This window comes from Protomyctophum parallelum (genome assembly GCF_964188405.1).
Source record: "Protomyctophum parallelum genome assembly, chromosome: 20".
Classification (NCBI taxonomy): domain Eukaryota; kingdom Metazoa; phylum Chordata; class Actinopteri; order Myctophiformes; family Myctophidae; genus Protomyctophum; species Protomyctophum parallelum.
The window spans coordinates 11,935,332-11,954,318 of record NC_139718.1 but is presented as its reverse complement, the minus strand read 5'-3'; the positions used below and the strand labels follow the sequence as shown (position 1 = coordinate 11,954,318).

Genomic DNA, 18,987 nt, shown 5'->3' with positions numbered 1-18,987 from the left:
ATTTTATGTTGACCTGATTTATACTTGCTTTATTCTGGGATTTAAAGGTTAATTATTTTCATCATGGTGTCTCTATTTTGGTCATGTCATGTTGGAAAAATAAAAGAAAGTTTCACAATGTTCAAAATTGTCATGATTTTCCAAAGTAGCAAAAATAGCTGAACTACGGCTATGTTCCCTATTTGGCATACATCAAAGTATATATGGCTTAACTGGTTATATTAATAAATAATAATCCATATAATTTGGTGTGTTGAATGAGGGCCCGTGGTGGAGGCAGAGAATTCATCCACGGAGGCAGTGGCTGCCTCTGTCTGTGTGACCTCACAGACAATTAGAGGCTTATTAGTGGACTGTGGGTAGAAATGTAACTTGTTGGGATTGAACGACCAGAACCCCTGCGATTCATTTCCAGCTGAGAACAGTCCAAGGCATTCATGTCTTACCTAATTATAGCGAATGGACTTCTTTTTGTTTCCCGTTCAGCATGCCTGTCTGATTCCCTTTTTTGCACCGGCCACTAGCTGCGGCAACGCTGGAAGTGTGCTAATTAGAAAATAAACGGTCGTAGTAATTATGTCAACTCTCATTAACGGGGATGACAATGAGCAATATTATTTTTTACTCAATGTTTTGTGTTGGGGACCCAACTTCCAATCCTCATTAAAGGAACAAAAGCCTGATTTATACTTAGATGACGGTGTCTGCTGCTGGCATGTGCAGAGCCAGAGAGTTGATGCACTTTGTGGAATAATGAAGAAGAAGCATGAAGTTATTAAAATAAAAAAGCTGAAGGGTCTTGAAAAGACCGTTTCCACTGAGAACTGCAGTGTGGAACATTTGTGTTAAACACTTAATCACATTTTCAGCATCACGGAAACACTTTCATTTTAAAACTTTATTATATAACCTCACAAATTGCAAAAAATCAGGTTTAAAATAGAATACAATAAATAGGGTACATAGGCCTACAGTACTTTCAAGGCAAATCTACAATCTACTGTGAAAGTTTAAATTAAAGATAGTAAAAGCAACTATCTTCTATAGGTGAGAGCAACAACGTGTACACAGAAGTAAGAATAAAAGTGTTTGCAGCCCTTGCGTTCTTCGGTGAAGAAATCAGCTGTGCGAGTGAGCAATATTTGATCTCGTTCACCTCTTGAAAGTCTTTGAACTTCTGTCATGGAGGTCGGGAAGTTGTCCCAAGTGTTCATAAAAGCATGGACGAGATCCACGTTTTCATCCCAACTCGGCTGTTCCATGATCACTTCTTTGGCCTCTCCAAGATGTTCAGGAATTTCCCCCTGGTCATTTCCCTGGCTGGAGAACAAGAGATCATATTGCCAAATCAATATTAGCTCAAATCATTGTAAACCATGGCCTGTGATTTAAAGCAGTGTTTCTCAAATGGGGGTATGTGTACCCCCATTTGAGAAATGCTACAGGGGGTACTTGAGAGAAAACGTACTGCTCTGTAAAGCTTTAAAACAAATTAAGTAAGAATTGACTAGCACAACTGTTAATGAATAGAAAACAATATACTTTTTGCCAGGTGCTTGAAAAGCGCCTGGACTACATTTACTAACGACCGTAGTCTAGCTAACTGAGAGTTGCTGCACCTGGTAGTTATGACTGAGTCATTCTTGTTTCAACATATTGGAGTTTTGATGTCAGTACTTGGATTCAGCGATCAGGAAAAGGGGGTACTGAAGCCCAAAAAGTTTGAGAACCACTGGCTTAATGCTTCGAAAATAGTATACATCCTAATTAGCCCTTCACTAAGTCCCTCCCCAACCCATCCTTGTCCAATAGGCACGTTAGCAGCAAAGAAACCTTGACCTGTTGCTAAACTATTTGGATTGGCATTGGCCTATTTTAGAGCCGAATAAAAGTCGGTTCGGCGCTGTAGAGCCTACAATTTGACGTCATTTGAGGTTCGGGGGGGCGGATACCGTCCTAAAGTCGGCTCTTCGGTGCTACTGAAAATTTCTGACGAGCCGAAATCATTTCGGCACTACAGCGCCGAAACAGCGGTAAAATAGGAGTATGAATCGGCCCTTAGTGAAGGGAAAATTCAGAAAGTCAAACTAAAACTATATGTTGTAAATGTGAAATACATCAAGACCGAGCAACTGCATGGTCCATTTCCCACCTAAAATGAACCAGAAAGCAACAACATTGTGTCATCAGCACGACGGTCTGAGGGGTGTGGTGTTGGGTTTTCAAACGCAGATGCTTTAAAATACTACTAATTTAAAAGTATGGCTTGCCAGATCACAGGCACTTGTTGCCACTCGACAAGGAACGCTACTTTAGAAAATTAAACAAGCTAGAGTCCGATTGGAATGTTTTCCTTGACTGCTGGACATGATCCAACACCTTAATAAACTAAACTAATAAACAACACAATGGCCACACCACACAATGAGTGATAAGTGGTAAGAGACACAATACATTTACATAGATATGATCAATAAAGAAATAATTAAAATAAAAATATATTTTTAAATACCATTAATTCATCAATGATGTTTATAGAACACGTTTTAGTGAATTCCAAGTAGGCTACCACACCATTAGTTTGGAAGTGGAGAGTTTATAGTTATACACACACACAACGCAAGCCTATCCTCGTTTCAAACATACAGAAAATACAGTTTTAAACACGTCAATGAATATGAGCTAAAGCAGTGTAAATCCTGCATGGTATTAAATAGCGAGTCGACGGCACTTTAATTGCCAAACAATAATGGCTCCCTGTTGAAACTCTCTCTAACCTACCGTACTTTGAATTCACTACGTGTTCTTTAAACATTATTGATTGATGGCTGTTGGGTTTTGATATTACGGTAAGTTTAATTGATCATATCTATGGACTATAGAAGTATAGAGTGTCTCTACCAGGTGATTACACACGGTCTGCACAACGTTTTGTGTACAGAGGGAGATCTGGAGAGGGAAAGTCTCAGATGTCCGATCTCAGTGGTGCTTGTGGTCGCATGCAATGAAGTATAAGAGTTAATCTGACTGATTATAAACCACTTGAACACCAGCTTCAATATTCTGGGGGGGCATAAACTAAGAAATCTACAAGCTCAGCTCACAATGCGCCACAACTCGACGCGCCCCCATCGGTTAGTACAGTAGGTGTACTGCATTACCTGATACATTATAACTCTATGATTAAATGGCCATCGATCAGATTCAAACCCTTTTTGTTCAACAAGGTGCTAGATACGGGTGCTAATTATACCCACCTGAGCAGAATTGTAACCTCCGTGGTACTGGTGTGAGTACTTTATATTTAAAATGTGAACATTTATGTAGACGTTAACGTTGTAAATAGAAAATGTGCTCAAAACAGGTTGAAGTTCCGCCATGACAGACGAGCGCCATGTGAACCATGGCTAAATCGTCTCGTATATCTTTTAATAAGTCAACTTTCTGAGGGGGTGAGTGAACAATTGCGTTCCAGATGTCCTTCTAATGGATTTCTCTTGGCTGTCAATATTTATATCGTCCCACTAATCACTCTGAAAGTGATCCAAAGGAGCGTACGCCGTACACTATTATAACTCTATGGGGAAGAGCATTTTCTTTCCCCCGGGCTAAAACTGGATGTGACGTTTTTGGACGTTCCACTTCCTATCTATGTCCGTGTGTATCTATACGGCTTTGAATGTGGCTCAGCCAAACATAATCAAGGAATGAAACTATTTTATTTTATGATGAACATTTGAGAGACTAATGACTTGAAGTGCCTCTTATGCTGGTGATGATTGGACTAAAAGTTCACAACTTTTCAAAGTCTCTGTCTGAAATCAGTCAAATTCAGTTCTACAAGAAATCCATTGAGACTGCAAGTCTACAAGAACTTCAGAACTGGAAATGCAAATCGTTAATTTGTGCAATGTCAAACAGGGAGGTAATTTACACCAACATCTGTTCATTTGAACATGGAAAAGAACATGAAATGGAGACAAGCAACAAAACTACTCAAGAATATTGACCTGTCAAGATACCGACATGGCTGGGTAAAGACCCGCCCCCGCATGCCTCTGATTGTCTTACCGAGCGTCCCATACTGTGACCCACGTGGAACTGCTTCACATTTAGGCACGTGTCACATTCGCAAGCATGAAAATGGTGCCGGTGTCACAGTACCAGTAAATGGTGACGCCCACTCCCCCTTACTTGTGGGACTCTGGGGGACGAGGATTTACAATTCTGTGCCTATCAGATTGCAACTTGAACGTGGCTGAGTCGGCTCAAGCGAACTTCGCAACACAGAAACCTGCGTGCTCGGTGGTGTCTCTGGTGACGGCGCCCCTCCGTCGCGGTCTAAAACTATACTTTATCGGCCAAAAAATTAATGGGCTTTTCTAGTATAGTATAGTAGTAATGACGCTTCCTTAACATTCCAAACATTCCACATTCAAGCAGCTTATTTTGTTCTCACAGCTGAGACCATTAATGTCTCAGAGGTCTCTTTCCATTGGCTTAAAGGACAGCCATGATGTAAAAGTGATTACTAGACACTCATTTGTATAGAAAGTGATGAAAGGGTACTCATCCTGTTCATTGACAGGTTTGGCAACCTGTAAAAATACAGAGCAGCAACAAGGACAAATATCCAATGGCTATTGCACAGAAAGACGTCCAATTTCATAACACCCTACTGGAGGATGTGATCAGTATCTTAACTGGCCTGCTTTGTCCCACCAGAGTTAAAGAAGGGGCTGCTGGGAGCACAGCGACGAAGCTGAACCTGACACTGGTGCTGATGAGCTGCCGCGTGGCGCTGAACTGGTGAGACGGTTCTCCCGCCTCCTCCACGGAGGGCGGCTAATGAAAAAGCAGAGGCGGTAGGTATGTAATTTAGATGAGTTGCCCCAGCGTGGAATGATAATGGCGCATCGGGGCGTCGGGCCACGTGACCTTGAGGTGCCCATCATCGGTTTAAACATGACGCTAATTGGAATGGGATGGATTCATCTTGCGGCACGCTGTCTCTTCAAATAACGCCAAACAAAATCACCGGGGGGAGCCCCAGGACAGACAGGCAGAGTGAGTGTGAGGCAATTCCTTTTCGATGACCCCATAACTATGGGTGCACTGATGTTATCTTCCTAGGTAATCATAGGGATGGCAAAGGGTTGTGGCTTTTATAGATTGTCTATTTTTCGGGTACGTGAACATTCGGAGTCTTTCTCTTTTCTCCTCTTTAAATCACTTGATAAGCCCTACTTTAACCACAGCGATCAGGGATGGCTTTAATTAGAGTTCAGTTCAGCCTCCTCACAGGAAAATCCACAGTGTTCATTTTACTCTACAAATGGAACCAAATGGTCAACTTTGTTGCATTTGTACAATCTTCAGAGTTACATTAACACTAAGGATTTTAAAGTTCTCCCCCTCTGACAACTCGTATCATTTACATGATCACATTAAAGACCCTATCAAACACAAATCAGAGCCCGGTTTATGACAAGTTGCTCTGCTCTTATTAAAAAATGGGGGAGAAAAAAAAAGGAAAACATTGGGCCAGACCAGTTGAAGGTTAAGGACATGATGAAAACAGAGCTGGCCAAACAGCTGATTATTTTAACAGCATATCATACTTTTAAGTTTCATAAGTGTGAAACAAACAAGTAAACAATGAGGGACTTTCCCCTTCCTAATGGCATTAAATAACACAATCGTTGCCGGGATGCCTTCAAAATAGGAGCTTTGGGGTGCCAGAAAGACATGGCATAGCTTTACTTGGTCTCAAGTCTATTATATCGCTAGAAGCTCCAAAGCATTCAGATTTTGAACGAGAGGCATGTTGAAGTCAGAAATGAAGCGCGTAGTATATCCATCAGATCAAAACCACGGAGAGCGCCCTGGATTAGGAGAGACGAGGCATTCTTTCTGCCGTGCTAACAGCTAATCGAACGGTAAGATAATATGAAGGTAGAGCGAAGCGACGGGTGCCTGAGAGTCTCAGTCAAAAATAAAAAAAGGAAAAATGTCAGAATATTCTTCTCTCGCCTGATATCATTGAGGACGCGCTAGGACGTGTACACACGTCCTTTGTACGCGTCGATTGGGTTCCCTAGGATGTGTATAGAAATATATCGTTAAAGAAACGTAAGACGATGGTAGAGTTCACACCATGACAACTATAACGATGATGACAGTGGTGAATATTGTTGGGATCACTTTCAGAGTGATACAATGGAAACACTGACAGCCAATCAATCCGAATTTACAGGCCACCCACCCTGAGCAAGACCTACGCTGAAAAGACTATCAGCAGAAGTTGCAGGATTTTAGCGGAAGTATCGCCCATTGAAATGACGTTGATGCTTTATCATGACTAGGTCACGACTAAAGTCGCCACTAAAAACGTCTTTACGGTCCTCAGTAGTGCTTTTCTTTTCAAGCACCTGGCAAAAACCCAGTAATGCAGAAATTGTAGTCTGTAGTGAAAAAAACTATACAGAGGTGTTTTAAATGCAAGCGCAGACACACTTACTTAATTTCTGTGGTATATTATCTGTATTTATTATCTCCTTGGTGTGCTATTTCATGGCAAGATACATTGCTTCTTAGAGGTTTAAAAAGAGTATAATTGTTCTTATAATGGTTTCTTTAGGATGTGGAGAAAGTGATCACGAATAACCACAAAGCACTTATAATAAAACACACACACAACAGATGTGGAGAAATATTGTCGCTGGCCAGGAGACATCCATACTGATTAGAGGAACTTAGAGATTTGTTTAGTTGATTAGAAAGGTCAATTACTAATTTTGCACTAAGTTAATCAGCAACTTGTTCCAGCTGCCATCCATACTAAATGATACCTTATGGATTCTGAGGGCCATCTCCTTGCCCTGTTGATTTGTTACTATCTAATTATCATTTAGCCCTAAATGGTCAGAGATTCTATTTATATCACATGCTGGTAATGTGTGTTTTGAATAAAACAAAGAAACAAACCGTAACACAAATACAGAAATGAGACAATCTAAAACAAATGTTATAACTAAATAACAAACAAACAAAATAATAATAATCCACATCGTTTGATTGTATTCATTCTATTCATATTCCTTTGGAATGGATCCAGATTTGGCCACAAATAAGTGCATTATGTAAATAAACAGAGCTTAGGGAAGGCATTGTGAGACGGCGGGCTGAGCACCAGCGGGTGGCATGGCCAGCATGGGGGGTTGATAACAGAGGATTGTCTGCCAGCACTCTGATGGACCATCCCAGTTCTCACATCACACCAGTAATCCCCTGGATGGAGATGTTGGTCTGATTACTGCTGTACAGGTACAATGCTCCACTGAGGGATTAACCTATATCTACAAACAGCCAAATATGGCCCAGGGCTATCCTTTAAAATATTGTGTTTTTGCCCCCAAGAATTAGACTAAGAGCTTAAGTCTATAACTCTGGAACCTCTGCAGTGAATCCACCGTGTAACTCAAATGTTTTTGCCCTTCACTTGCTCTGTGTTGGTAAGTCATTTCCATTCCGCAATTCCAGGGAGGCCAATGGAGATGCAAAGGAAACACTTCAGTGTAACATCTTACTATCCCCTCATTTGCAGTGAGTGATCCGCGTGTCATTGTCACCCCCCCCCTCACCCCCCCCCCCCCCCCCCCCCAGGCTCCTTGGTGTATTAAATGAGAGTAATCATCACTGAGCCCTCCGCTCTCACCTCGCTCCACTATGGCATGCCCCTGGTGAGCAGGTGGGACCATGGTTAGCCCCGCAGACAGATGACCACTCGGGTTAACTAGAGTCCCGGACCCGAGCCCTGACTGCCCCGGTTCACTTTCATTAAGAGTCAAGAGGACTTATGTGACCCCCACCAGCCATCTCCGAGTGCCACTCAGCTATTACGGCCTGTAAGCTTTATTTAATGGATTTAACATCCATTCTCACCACCCTCCTCCCCCGGGGGAATGGAGGGAGGCACAGAGGAGATGACACACGTGCACACATGCATGCACGCACACACACACAAACAAGGGTGGCCGGGTTGTATGTGAGTGTTTCAACACACGCGTGCACGTTTTGAAACACTCACATACACCCCCCCCCCCACACACACACACACACCCAGACACCAGCGCCTTGCTACACATACACCTGACGCTCATGTTTGTGTTCAAAATTCAATTACCCACTTATTGATACTTCACAGGGATATTTAAGATGCAGACACGGGCTGTGATTTCCCAGGGGAGCCACTGGTTCCTCTTTATGTCCCAACCGAGAGGGCCCTCCCCTCTTCTCTGAACCCCCCCCCCCCCCATGCATTCTCGCCTGGCTGACATACAGACAAGCATGTGGTGCACACACGCACAAACACACGCAAGCGCGCACACACCACACACACACACACACACACACACACACACACACACACACACACACACACACACACACACACACACAACAGCCCCTCCCTACCCCTTCTCCAGCCTACGCCTGTTCAAGAGGTGTCCTTATTAATAGGCAATCAGTCAAAATTCATTCATTAAAAAGCCTAAAAGGTTTTACACCCGTGCTATGATTAGCTGGGAAAGAAAATCCAATGAATTCCTAATGCCTTTATGGAAATGAGGTGTCATTTCCGATCTGCTCAGGGAGGCGGCAGGCGAGCCGAGCTGAAGCGGGGTTGCATGTCAGTGTGCGCAGCTCTGCCTGTCCCTCTCTGTTCCACCATAGCTGACATGCAGGCCACAGCAGCTACAGCTGCAACCTGCTGCATTGCTGGGAGAAAGCCTGTCTCATTCTGTTGCAAAATGTACGCTGTGGAATTTACAGACAGTGACAGGCCAGGGCGTTAAAAAAGTTGGTGGCCATTTAAAAAAGAGAATCTGGCATTCATCTCCAAGGCGGTACCTGAATGAAGCAGAGAGAGAGAGACAACCGATCATCCCAGGTGGCGCAAAGTTCTTGAAATTTCTAGAGTGATTTGCAAAGGCTGCTCGCCTCGCTGCCTGTGTCGATTGATGATGTCACCGCCCATCTAGTCACGAGAAGCTTTACTGCTGCTGCTTCTGAAACCTGAATCCTGATTTACACACACTCCCAACAACTCTCTCCTGTTTCAGTTTCTTAGCATGGCAGGAAGCTGGTGCCACCTTCACAGAGAAACGCCATGACACTGCCATCCATCTCCACTATGAGCCCATAAAGAAGCACAGTGGCGAAGAAGAGGTGAGGAGGAAGAGTAGCGGTGAGGAGAGGGGGTTGGGGTGGGGCGTCCCCTGTTCCTCATTCAGCGGCTGTCAGCACAGGCACTTCATAACCGCCCGCCCCGCGGTCAGCCCGCCCTGATGGATTGATGGAGGTACATTAGCACAGTGGAGCCCGGTGAATGCAATCATATTCAGTAGCACAGCGCTCTTAATAGGCAGGAGATTGATCCTGAGGTTGACTGGGAGAAGGAGGAGGCAGTGAACACCAGCCTTCTTTCGGCGATGTCAGAGGCAGGGCGACCTTCAGCCTCACCTTCACGTGGCCAATCACACCAGGGGTTGGCTAGGTGGCATTATGGTAGTAGACGGGCATGGCTGGGGCACCAGGGAAAAGACAACAGGTGGGCCAGAATCTAGCCAGAGTTGTGTTTGGGGTTCTTTCTTGAACTCCCTGGAGCTTGAACTCCCATGGAGCACAAAAACACACTCTGGACGTTATGTCACTCACTAAGCTGTAACTGAAGCAAGATTGGGGACACATTAGCAAAGTTTGTCATGTATTGAAAAGTAATCGCTACCGTCTGGAGAGGAAAGCCATTGCTAATTGACATAGCTCCTTCTTTTAGGACAGAGGGAATCTGTAAGCTGCAGGTTAATACTTTACTGTTACAGGGACCAGTTGCCTTGAACCCACAGGTATGATAGAGCACCACCACTAACTCTCTACCAGCAGTGTTTCCAGCCTGAGGGTTCCCAGCTGATCCCACAGGAACACTCAGCTTTCAATTACCTCCAATAACAGCACTTATCAGCGTCCTCAGCATTCCCCAGTGACTCCAGGGGGGGTCTGATGCCTGCGCTCAGTGGCCCACGACAGGGGCATTCATCATGGGGCGGAGCAGCAGCTGGGGCCTGCAGGAAGAGGCACGCGTCAAACCCCGCTGGGACCAGTCCGGACTGGCGTTACACAGCCGTGATTGGGATGGGGGGGGGTCTCCCAAGGGGGATGAGGGTGTGCCACGTTCTCTATACACACCCACCCACATAAACACATGCCGCCATCGAAACCTGACATGGGTCAATGCTCCAAATGCTTAGATTTCCTCTATAGCCTTTTCCTCCACATTCACTATGTCCACGAAGCATCAGCAATCTCCAGAAGGTAGGAGATGAGAGTGAGTGTCCTTTAGTTATGACTGCTCCAGGTCCCCTTTCTTTCCCCCCCGACGGTGGTGGTGGGGTGGGTGAGTTTTCGCTGCTTGATTGTTACTGTGCCCATTTCACCAGCCCCCTCTTTAATGGCCCACATGTTGGGGGGTGGGTAGGGGGCAGTAAATCCTGTTCCCCCCCCCTGCCCGGCACTACGCTGGGCCTCTGCGGCAGCTCGTTTATGGCCACTGAAGAGCGCACAAACATGATGAAAAAGTAGCTGAGATTTACAAGACTTCCCCTGACAGCCGGGAAAAGGAGAAAATTAAACCGGAGCGCATTAAACAGGCACCCATTACGGTGCTGCTCCGAGACCAATAATAACCGTCATTGTGTCCCGGTCGGCGTGCCGAGGCGCATGACATGGTTGCAAAGCCCGCGGTCTTCACTGCATGACAGCTAACATCTTTATACCAGCCAGATTACACACTTCTCAGGGGTTTAGGGAGGGCAGGGGAGATAAGACACTTTCTCAACCAAACGACATTGTTGCCAGTATAGGCTCGGAAAATAACTAAATGCACACTATGCATGCAAAAGATGCTTCCTTTAAACCAAGTATGTTTCCACCGATAAACCCAGATTGAAGAATAAATAAGAGCAGCTTGCATAATAGGCCTAGAATTGAACATTTATTTTCTTGCTATGCTTTTTGTATATTTCTTGGGAAGAAATACAAAAGAAATCTCTTGATAAGAGGAACATAAGATGGTTTACATTTAGGTTAAAAATGAGCACTTTTTGGGAGTGATCACTCCCAAGATATTGCCATCCTGAATGAGATGAAATCTGATCAGTTTGTTTAATTGTAAATTATAAGCAATTACCCTCATGTGGGTATTCATAAGCCCTGTGTTACTAAGTTATTCGAGTATTTCTTGCAACAGGCCACTGCAGCAAACACATACCTCCCTCACCTAAAATCAGCTGCTTTGCTTAAATAATTAAAAGGTTTATATATGCCCCAATTTGCATCCGCCATTGACAAATTACAGTTGAAGTAATCTGCTCCTGGAGGAGTCTACTTTAATCATCTGGTGTTTACAGATTTATTTTAAAAGCAATGTGCACGGTAAAGGCCTCTCCACCTCTCCATACCAGTAATTCTATTTTTTGAGGGGCGCCAGCCCCTCCTATATACAGGTTTAATTTTAGTTTAGTTTGTTTTTAATTCAATGTTTGTTTTAAAAACGCCATTGACAATGAAGGGAAGATTTATGTCATCTTGTCCCTAACACCAACATTAAATGCCATTAACAATAAAGAGAATATAATGTTTGTTTTGTCACGGTTTGTTTTACATCACCGACCATTACATCACCTATTCAACATGAGTTAGACCTCACTTCACACGGGTGTGATTTGTATTTCAAGGACCCCCAGTTTGATAGGCCATTGGGAAGGGACCCCCATGTGATACTTGTTTTTAATGGCATGGCTCTGCAAGAGGCTATATAGGAGGGTTAGTCTATGAGTGTTCTTGTGTATTTCCAGAGCTAATCTCAAACCCCTGGATCAGCGCCTAATGTCCTAATGCTGCCAGTAGGCCAAAGAAGTACTAACATGATTTGTTTTCTTTTAAATCAAATATATCTTACATAACTTTAGAAATATTTAACATATGTCATAGATGACTGACGTCATATACTGGCCAGATGAAGTCCTAGATCAAGATGGGAGAAACACCCAGATCTCATGATTTTTTTTCTCTTTCTTTCTTTTCCCTCCTCTGGGACACCAATCTACACTGTAACATCCTGAGTGTCAAGGTAACTTTGAGAGTGTACAAATGGAACCAAATGGACCATTTTGTAAACTCTTAGAGACGTGTTAGTTACTTAGGGGGTCCATTTAGGTTCTATACAACCACAGCAGTAAATGGGTGGAGCAAAGGCCAACACACTGTACAAATATGTACGGTAACACACGACTGCAGATTAAATGTATGCGTATGTGTCTAAATATGGCACATTTATATCACAGTAGGCTATAGTTGTTAAAGGAGTAGTTCACGGCCCAAAAATTACTTATTTTCTATCAAGTACACACCAGTGACACCACATCAAATTATTGGCTTAGGAATGCGTCAAAAACTAAAAACTAATCCATTCAAGGCTTCATGCGGTGTGTAATGTAGTCATTTTTTGCCTGCTAAATAAATAAATAAATGAACTTCTGATTTGTGTAAAATACAAATGCATTTTAATTTGAAATTAATTGTAGAATGAGTCAGGGGCAAATGCAAGGAAGCACCTACAGTATGTTCAGTGGGCTGTATCTATGACAGTGCTGACGTCCATACTGTACATTTTAAGTGAATGCGTCAGTGTCACATAGCATTATTATTATCGTACACGTAATCCCAGTAAAGAGGGATCTATATTCAGCATTGTTGCTCTTGCTTTTTCATTGGCAGACTAAGTACCCATTTTTCTCTTAGGAAAATATGAGCACTTATCCATAACTCTCTAATCCATACTCCACAAGGATTATGACAATTGAGGCACTAGGAAACAGATTAAAAACTAGATTTTGCATCCATCAAAATGCATGAATACTTATTTTATCCTCCTCCTTCTGGTCCTATTTTCTATTTTAACCAGACGGTCGAATATCTATAAGGTTTCCATTTTATCCGTCTCATTAATGTTGTTTCACAGCAATGCAGTGTGCACAGTTAGCTTGGAAAATAAGATCCCAATCTGTCTTCGGACAAATAAACAACACAAAGCCATATTTGGAACTACTGTACATGGTGTTCAAGTGGAAATTTGTTACAGTGAAAACTCGTACATGTCTATAGAGAAAGAAGCTTGTTAGGACAAGCAGCACCATCTAGTGGTGAAGTGCAATACTAACATAGCCAGACACTAAATTGATCAATTTATACTTCATTGCACAATGGTGCTGTACAGTCGTACAACAATGTATAAATTAGGCTTAGGGATGCTAGCTGTGACACCTCGACTCAGAGAACAGAGAATAATTCTGCTGACACAGTGCCTTTACATACAGCACCTAATCACAACTTTATAGATAGCGCACACTGAGCCAAGTAATGTATGTTATTAAAATTCTTACACTCCTCTAGTCCAAGCTGGTAGGCCAGGTTCTGGAGTCCTTTGACCTTCTCCATCAGGTTGGCTGTAGTCAGACTGCCCAGCTCTGTAGGATGACAGGCCAGAACATAATCACTGAAGATTCCAACATGAAATAATATAACATACAACATGACTAGATGCCATAACACAATGGCTAACACAATGGCTACTTCAAGGTATAGACGAATCGATGGAGCGGTGCCCTGTAGGCCAGGTGTAGTTAATCAGTGCTGCGGTCATGGCTAAGGGAAGTAGGGGTGATGGCGCACCCCCTCCCCCCAGGCACAGCCCCCCCTCAGACAGGAGGGGGAAAATAATAATTTAGATTTCTGTTACTACTAGGCCTAATAAATATGCTGTATCACAGTATCGGCGCTAGGGCTGTCGCGGTTACATCATTTAAACCGCGGTGCGATCAATTGGCTCAGAAGCGCGATATGCGATACTGTGCGATATAGTTCTCAAGCCCCCTTTAAAGTTTAAAATGAATGAAAAAATACATTATTAATAAACGAAAGTTACACTAAGCTTTACTTTACTATGTTGCTTTATAAATGGCAGAGACGACAATGTTTATTTAAAATTAATCTTCAATTAGTCCTGGTCTTCATTAATTTAATATATTAATTTAATATATTGAAATGAATGGTGTAAAACCGAAAGCAGTAATGAAAATGGAACACACCATCAACTGCCTATATAACCCGCAACAGCTTCAGAGAAGAACACAAATTGATAATTGTTCTGTTTGCTGCTTGTTATTATGATAATTGCTCCGTGAGTTTGGAAGTAAAGAAGAGCTTGTGAATCAGCAGACCATGAATGATACAGCTTAACACAACTCTTCTTTACTTCCAAACTCACGGAGCAACTATATCAGCCTAATAACAAGCAGCAAACAGAACAGTAACGATATTCCCCGCTTCACGGAAAACTCTCGGATGGTGCACTTATAGCACAATAGCCTACAGCCCTACACATGTTGCATGCAATTTTAGAAAGTTGAAGGAATCTAGCCTGGTTTTCACGCCACCAGACGAGGATCATCATTGGTAAATAATTCCTTCTGTAGATAGCGAGTGAGTTTGGTTTCTGCTCCAACTCTCTTGCACTGTTGCTCTTGCACTGATTGGGCACAATCAGCGCAGGAGCATCGCTCATTGATCCCAGCAGAGGTCTCTAACCAAGAGTGTTGGCTCCACGTTCGCTGCGTTCGCTGCGTCTGCGATGGCCGCTGCAGGGCGTCCATCGGCCCACTGTCAGGGATCCTGCGGTTTATTGCGCCTGTGCGGTTTTTCTGCCCCCTTGCGGTTTCAACTTGTAATAGCGCGATATGCGATAAATGCGATAATTGCGACAGCCCTAATCGGCGCCTTATCCTGGTTAATTGCCTGTGTCAGTTTGCTCATGCGTGTGGAAAGGGAAAGTAAAAGCCACTTTTCTGCTGCAAAATGTGCGTGCGCGAGGCGCGTGCATTATACTGCAATGCTACTTGTTTATCCGCTTCATTGTGCACGTAAGGGAATGTTTTTTCTTTTACATAGGTTATAGAGATTATTATTCAATTAATCTAAAATATTAAAGCTACAATGTGGGACACATTTTAATAAAGAAATGCTAATTTATCCAATCTGTATTGTAATGTAGAGTACGTTATAATATAACCATATAACTAGCACATCTAATAGCAGCACATCAAGTCATCTAATCATCCATTTAGAAATGTAGACCCTGATGTCCTACCTCAGTGATTCTCAACCATTTCAGTTTGTGACGCCCCAAATATTTTACTTGGTACCCCACCCTGTTAAGCACTTGGATTGTATGAGCCGAGGTATTTAATTTAGTTTAGCCTCCACAGATAAATATTGTGAATATAGCTGCTCACAACGCCTCACATCTTGTAGATCAGCTATTATTCCAAAATGTTTGCCTCTTTCTAATTTTTTATGGTTATGATTCACCAGGATCCTGGATGGCTTGATTCTAGGCTTAAAATAATTGATATAAATATTTTTGGAAATCTCTATGGGGAAAATATAATAATATAAAATAGGCTGTGATCAAACAGGTGTTTTTACCTTTGAGCATTTCAATGTCCTCACTCTCCAGCTCTGCCATCCACTTAGGGGGAGAACTACTGATTGGCTGTGATGTTAAAAAAGAAGAAAATGTGTAAATGTGACAATGCAGCCAGGGAGACTTTTATTTAGAGATATAATAGTAACCTAAATTGTCTCCACAATCACATCTTGGATAATATTACAACAAAGCATTCATTTATAAAATAATACAATATATTAGTTAAACGTGGTCTTAACTCAAGCGTTATTTACATTATAATGTGGAATGCACTTCCCATTGCAGTCAGAACTGCAGCATGACTCCCAATCTTCCGCCGTAGTCTGAAAACCCACCTTTTTAGACTCCATCATGGCCCATAGCACTTACCCTACCCCCTTAGATAGCATTTCTGTAGACTTAGATAGCATCTGATACAGACTTATAGCATGTTATGTAGACGGCACTATAATTGCATTGTATATAGTCATAGCACGCCATAGTACATATGTATAGCATAGTAGTATATATATATAGTTTATATGTATAGTCTCATAATATAGATATTCCACTGTTACTTTCTTAGCTTACGCATGTTTTATGATAAATGCTTTTGTGATGTATTCCCATGCTTTTGTTCTTGATTATTGTAAGTCGCTCTGGATTAAGAGCGTCTGCTAAATGCCTAAATTGTAAATTGTATAATAAACTTACATTTTTACAAGATGCAGCGAATTCTGCAACTCCAGGCACTGTGTGAGAGAACACAGGATTAAGACACATTGAAATGGACCAATCGCTCAACATGGATGGGAAAAGTAGAGGATCAAACTTACATTGTTCTGGCCATAGATCAGGTGATGCTCGATCTAGCTTCTCAAAGCTCAGCAGAGAAGACTCAAAGTCATCACCTAGCGCACACACAAAATGTTGTGAACGTCCAATATTATCCAAATTATCATAACTTGGAGAAAAGAAATACATTTGTGCAAATCTTTGAATTCATATGTATCTTTGCTTCTGGGGTCCCTGGGACAAAATGTTTTGAGGGCCGTCCGCTAATCTCAGCTGGAATGAAACACTGTGACAGTGATGATATTAAACACTATTGAACTACAACGTATGACTAATAATTTAGCCTTGGAACAACTATCGGAGTAGAGTAGAGCATTATTTAGCACCATTTGCCATATATTTCAGTTTATTTTCTAATCAGATAGATGTGAATAATGTATTGATATAATAAAATGATATAGATATACTGTAAAATGAAATGATTGTGTAATCAATAATATAATATTCAAATAAATATATGATTTTGCATTTATTTTGATCTTGGTAATATTAGGTCAACTCATAATACAACAGCAACACAACAGTGCATGAGCGCAATCTTAGCAGATTGTACTGGTGTAGGTGGTATCAGACAGCAGTCTTTCTTAATAATGTCATATTCATTTCATTGTAAAAGGTTGTATTACATTTCTATTCTACTGCAGAAACAACAAATGAAACAATGTTGCCAATGCGTACGCTGTCGCCATTACGTCACTATGCACAGCGTCAACTACGGAAGAAAGAAAAAAACATTTCGCAATACAGTAACAGTATGCGACTATGCGGTCCAGTTGTTCTAATAAAGTGTGTAAAAACAATCTATATTTAAGTTGTAACCCTTTAACCTTTGCAATACTATAAATAAAAACAACAATAACATCAGTTTGTTTCACTGTTCTAGTGGATCAGTGTGTGCCCTGTGCTGTGTTGCTTCCCAGTGTACTACTAGTAGTGGATAACCAATAGAACCAATTTCCCTCTATGGTTGCGAGATCTGGGGACCATTAGCAAACCATGACCTTGAAAAATGGGATAAACACCAAACCGAGACCCTACACACAGAATTCTGCAAATCCATTCTCCGTACCCAGCGAAAAACACCAAATAATGCATGCAGGGCAGAATTAGGACGATACCCACTCATAATCAAAATAAAAAAGAGAGCACTTAAGTTCTACAACCACCTAAAAGAAAGTGACCTAGATGCACTCCATAACAAGGCACTCACACACAGTGAAACTCTAGAGAGATGCCCCCTCAGCCAGCTGGCCCTGGAACTCCGGGCACAAACACAAACAGAGCCACGAGATAGAAAACCCATTGGACTAAACCAAATTATAAAACAGCAAAAGGAAAACTATCTGACACACTGGAAAGTGGCAACACAAAAGCAGAGTAAACTAGAATGCTATCTGGCCCTAAACAGAGAATACACAGTGGCAGAATACCTGAGCACTGTGACCGACCCAAAACAAAGAAAAATCTTAACTAGGTACAGACTCAGTGAGCACAGTCTCGCGATCGAGAAAGGCCGTCATAGGCAGACCTGTATCCCGAGAGAAGACAGACTATGCACCCACTGCACACTAAGTGAAGTGGAAACCGAGCTACACTTCCTAACCATCTGTCCATTGTACCAAGACATCAGAGACACATACTTCCCACAGATTACAACCACACACGGAGATTTTGAAAACATGACCAATGACAAAAAACTCCCATATCTGCTGGGCGAAGTACAACAATGTGCAAACACAGCAGCAAGATTTGTGAGTTGCTGTGATAGGAGAAGGATATCAAATGGAACACAACCACCGTAAAGACTAATCATTGTGTATATGCCTGCACTATACCTGCATCGAGTGATCTTGAACATAGAAGTTGATCTATTGAAGAATCTGACAAAGTACATAATTTTTGTTTTTGTTTTGATTGTATTGCTGTATTGTTGTACTGTTCTTTCTGCTTTGGCAATGTAAACGTATGTTTTCTCATGCCAATAAAGCCCTTTGAATTGAAAATTGAATTGGATAAACAAAACACTGTAGCTAATGTGGGGCTCTAGCCAACGCGAACATTCCGAAAAACATCCCTAAACAATATTAATACAGCACTAACATGTGTGTTCTGACGTCTTGACTTGTTCGGGTGAGGAATTAATGAGAGTCGTTAACGTTTTTGTGCCAGAAATGATGTTAAAATGCGAAATTATACACGGCATAGCAGAGTAAGGAATTAGAATTTACCCCCATTTGGAGACGCCATCTTCAGAATTAACACGTGATAAACTACAACCAATGGAAGCAGCCATCCTCTGGGTTCACGTGTGTCAGGACGTTACCAAACGTGTCCGGCAGGGGGCATGATTGTATAACAATTGATAGTCATTTACTGGAGTATTGTATACAATGATACAAAAAATACAGCATAAAGCCTGCCTGAACCTTCCTTTGATAATTAACTTAGTTGTAACGCAATGGTTTGCGTTTTATGAAACATCTATTAAAGACGGAACTAATTTTGTTTTTCATTCACAACTTTATTGGACTTGTTAAATCCACACCACATTA

General features: G+C 42.1%; 1 protein-coding gene across 1 annotated transcript; it reads right to left on the bottom strand.

Moving 5' to 3' along the window:
- Nucleotides 1-703: 703 nt before the first annotated feature.
- Nucleotides 704-18,698, bottom strand: lin52 (lin-52 DREAM MuvB core complex component). The gene is made up of 6 exons (XM_083791934.1): nt 18,664-18,698; nt 16,417-16,491; nt 16,295-16,332; nt 15,601-15,667; nt 13,500-13,583; nt 704-1,320 (listed from the first exon to the last, which is right to left on the bottom strand). Exons 1-6 carry the CDS (start codon nt 18,680-18,682, stop codon nt 1,265-1,267), a joined length of 339 nt encoding a protein of 112 aa, XP_083648060.1. The 5' UTR covers nt 18,683-18,698; the 3' UTR covers nt 704-1,264.
- Between the last annotated feature and the right edge of the window lie 289 nt (nt 18,699-18,987).

What these genes read in the sequence shown, in the direction of transcription:
- lin52 (XM_083791934.1), bottom strand. An exon ending in GGACATTGAAATGCTCAAAG is followed by an intron (nt 13,584 to 15,600) that starts GTAAAAACACCT and finishes GTCATCCTACAG; the next exon opens with AGCTGGGCAGTCTGACTACA. An exon ending in CCAGCTTGGACTAGAGGAGT is followed by an intron (nt 1,321 to 13,499) that starts GTAAGAATTTTA and finishes CTTGTTCTCCAG; the next exon opens with CCAGGGAAATGACCAGGGGG.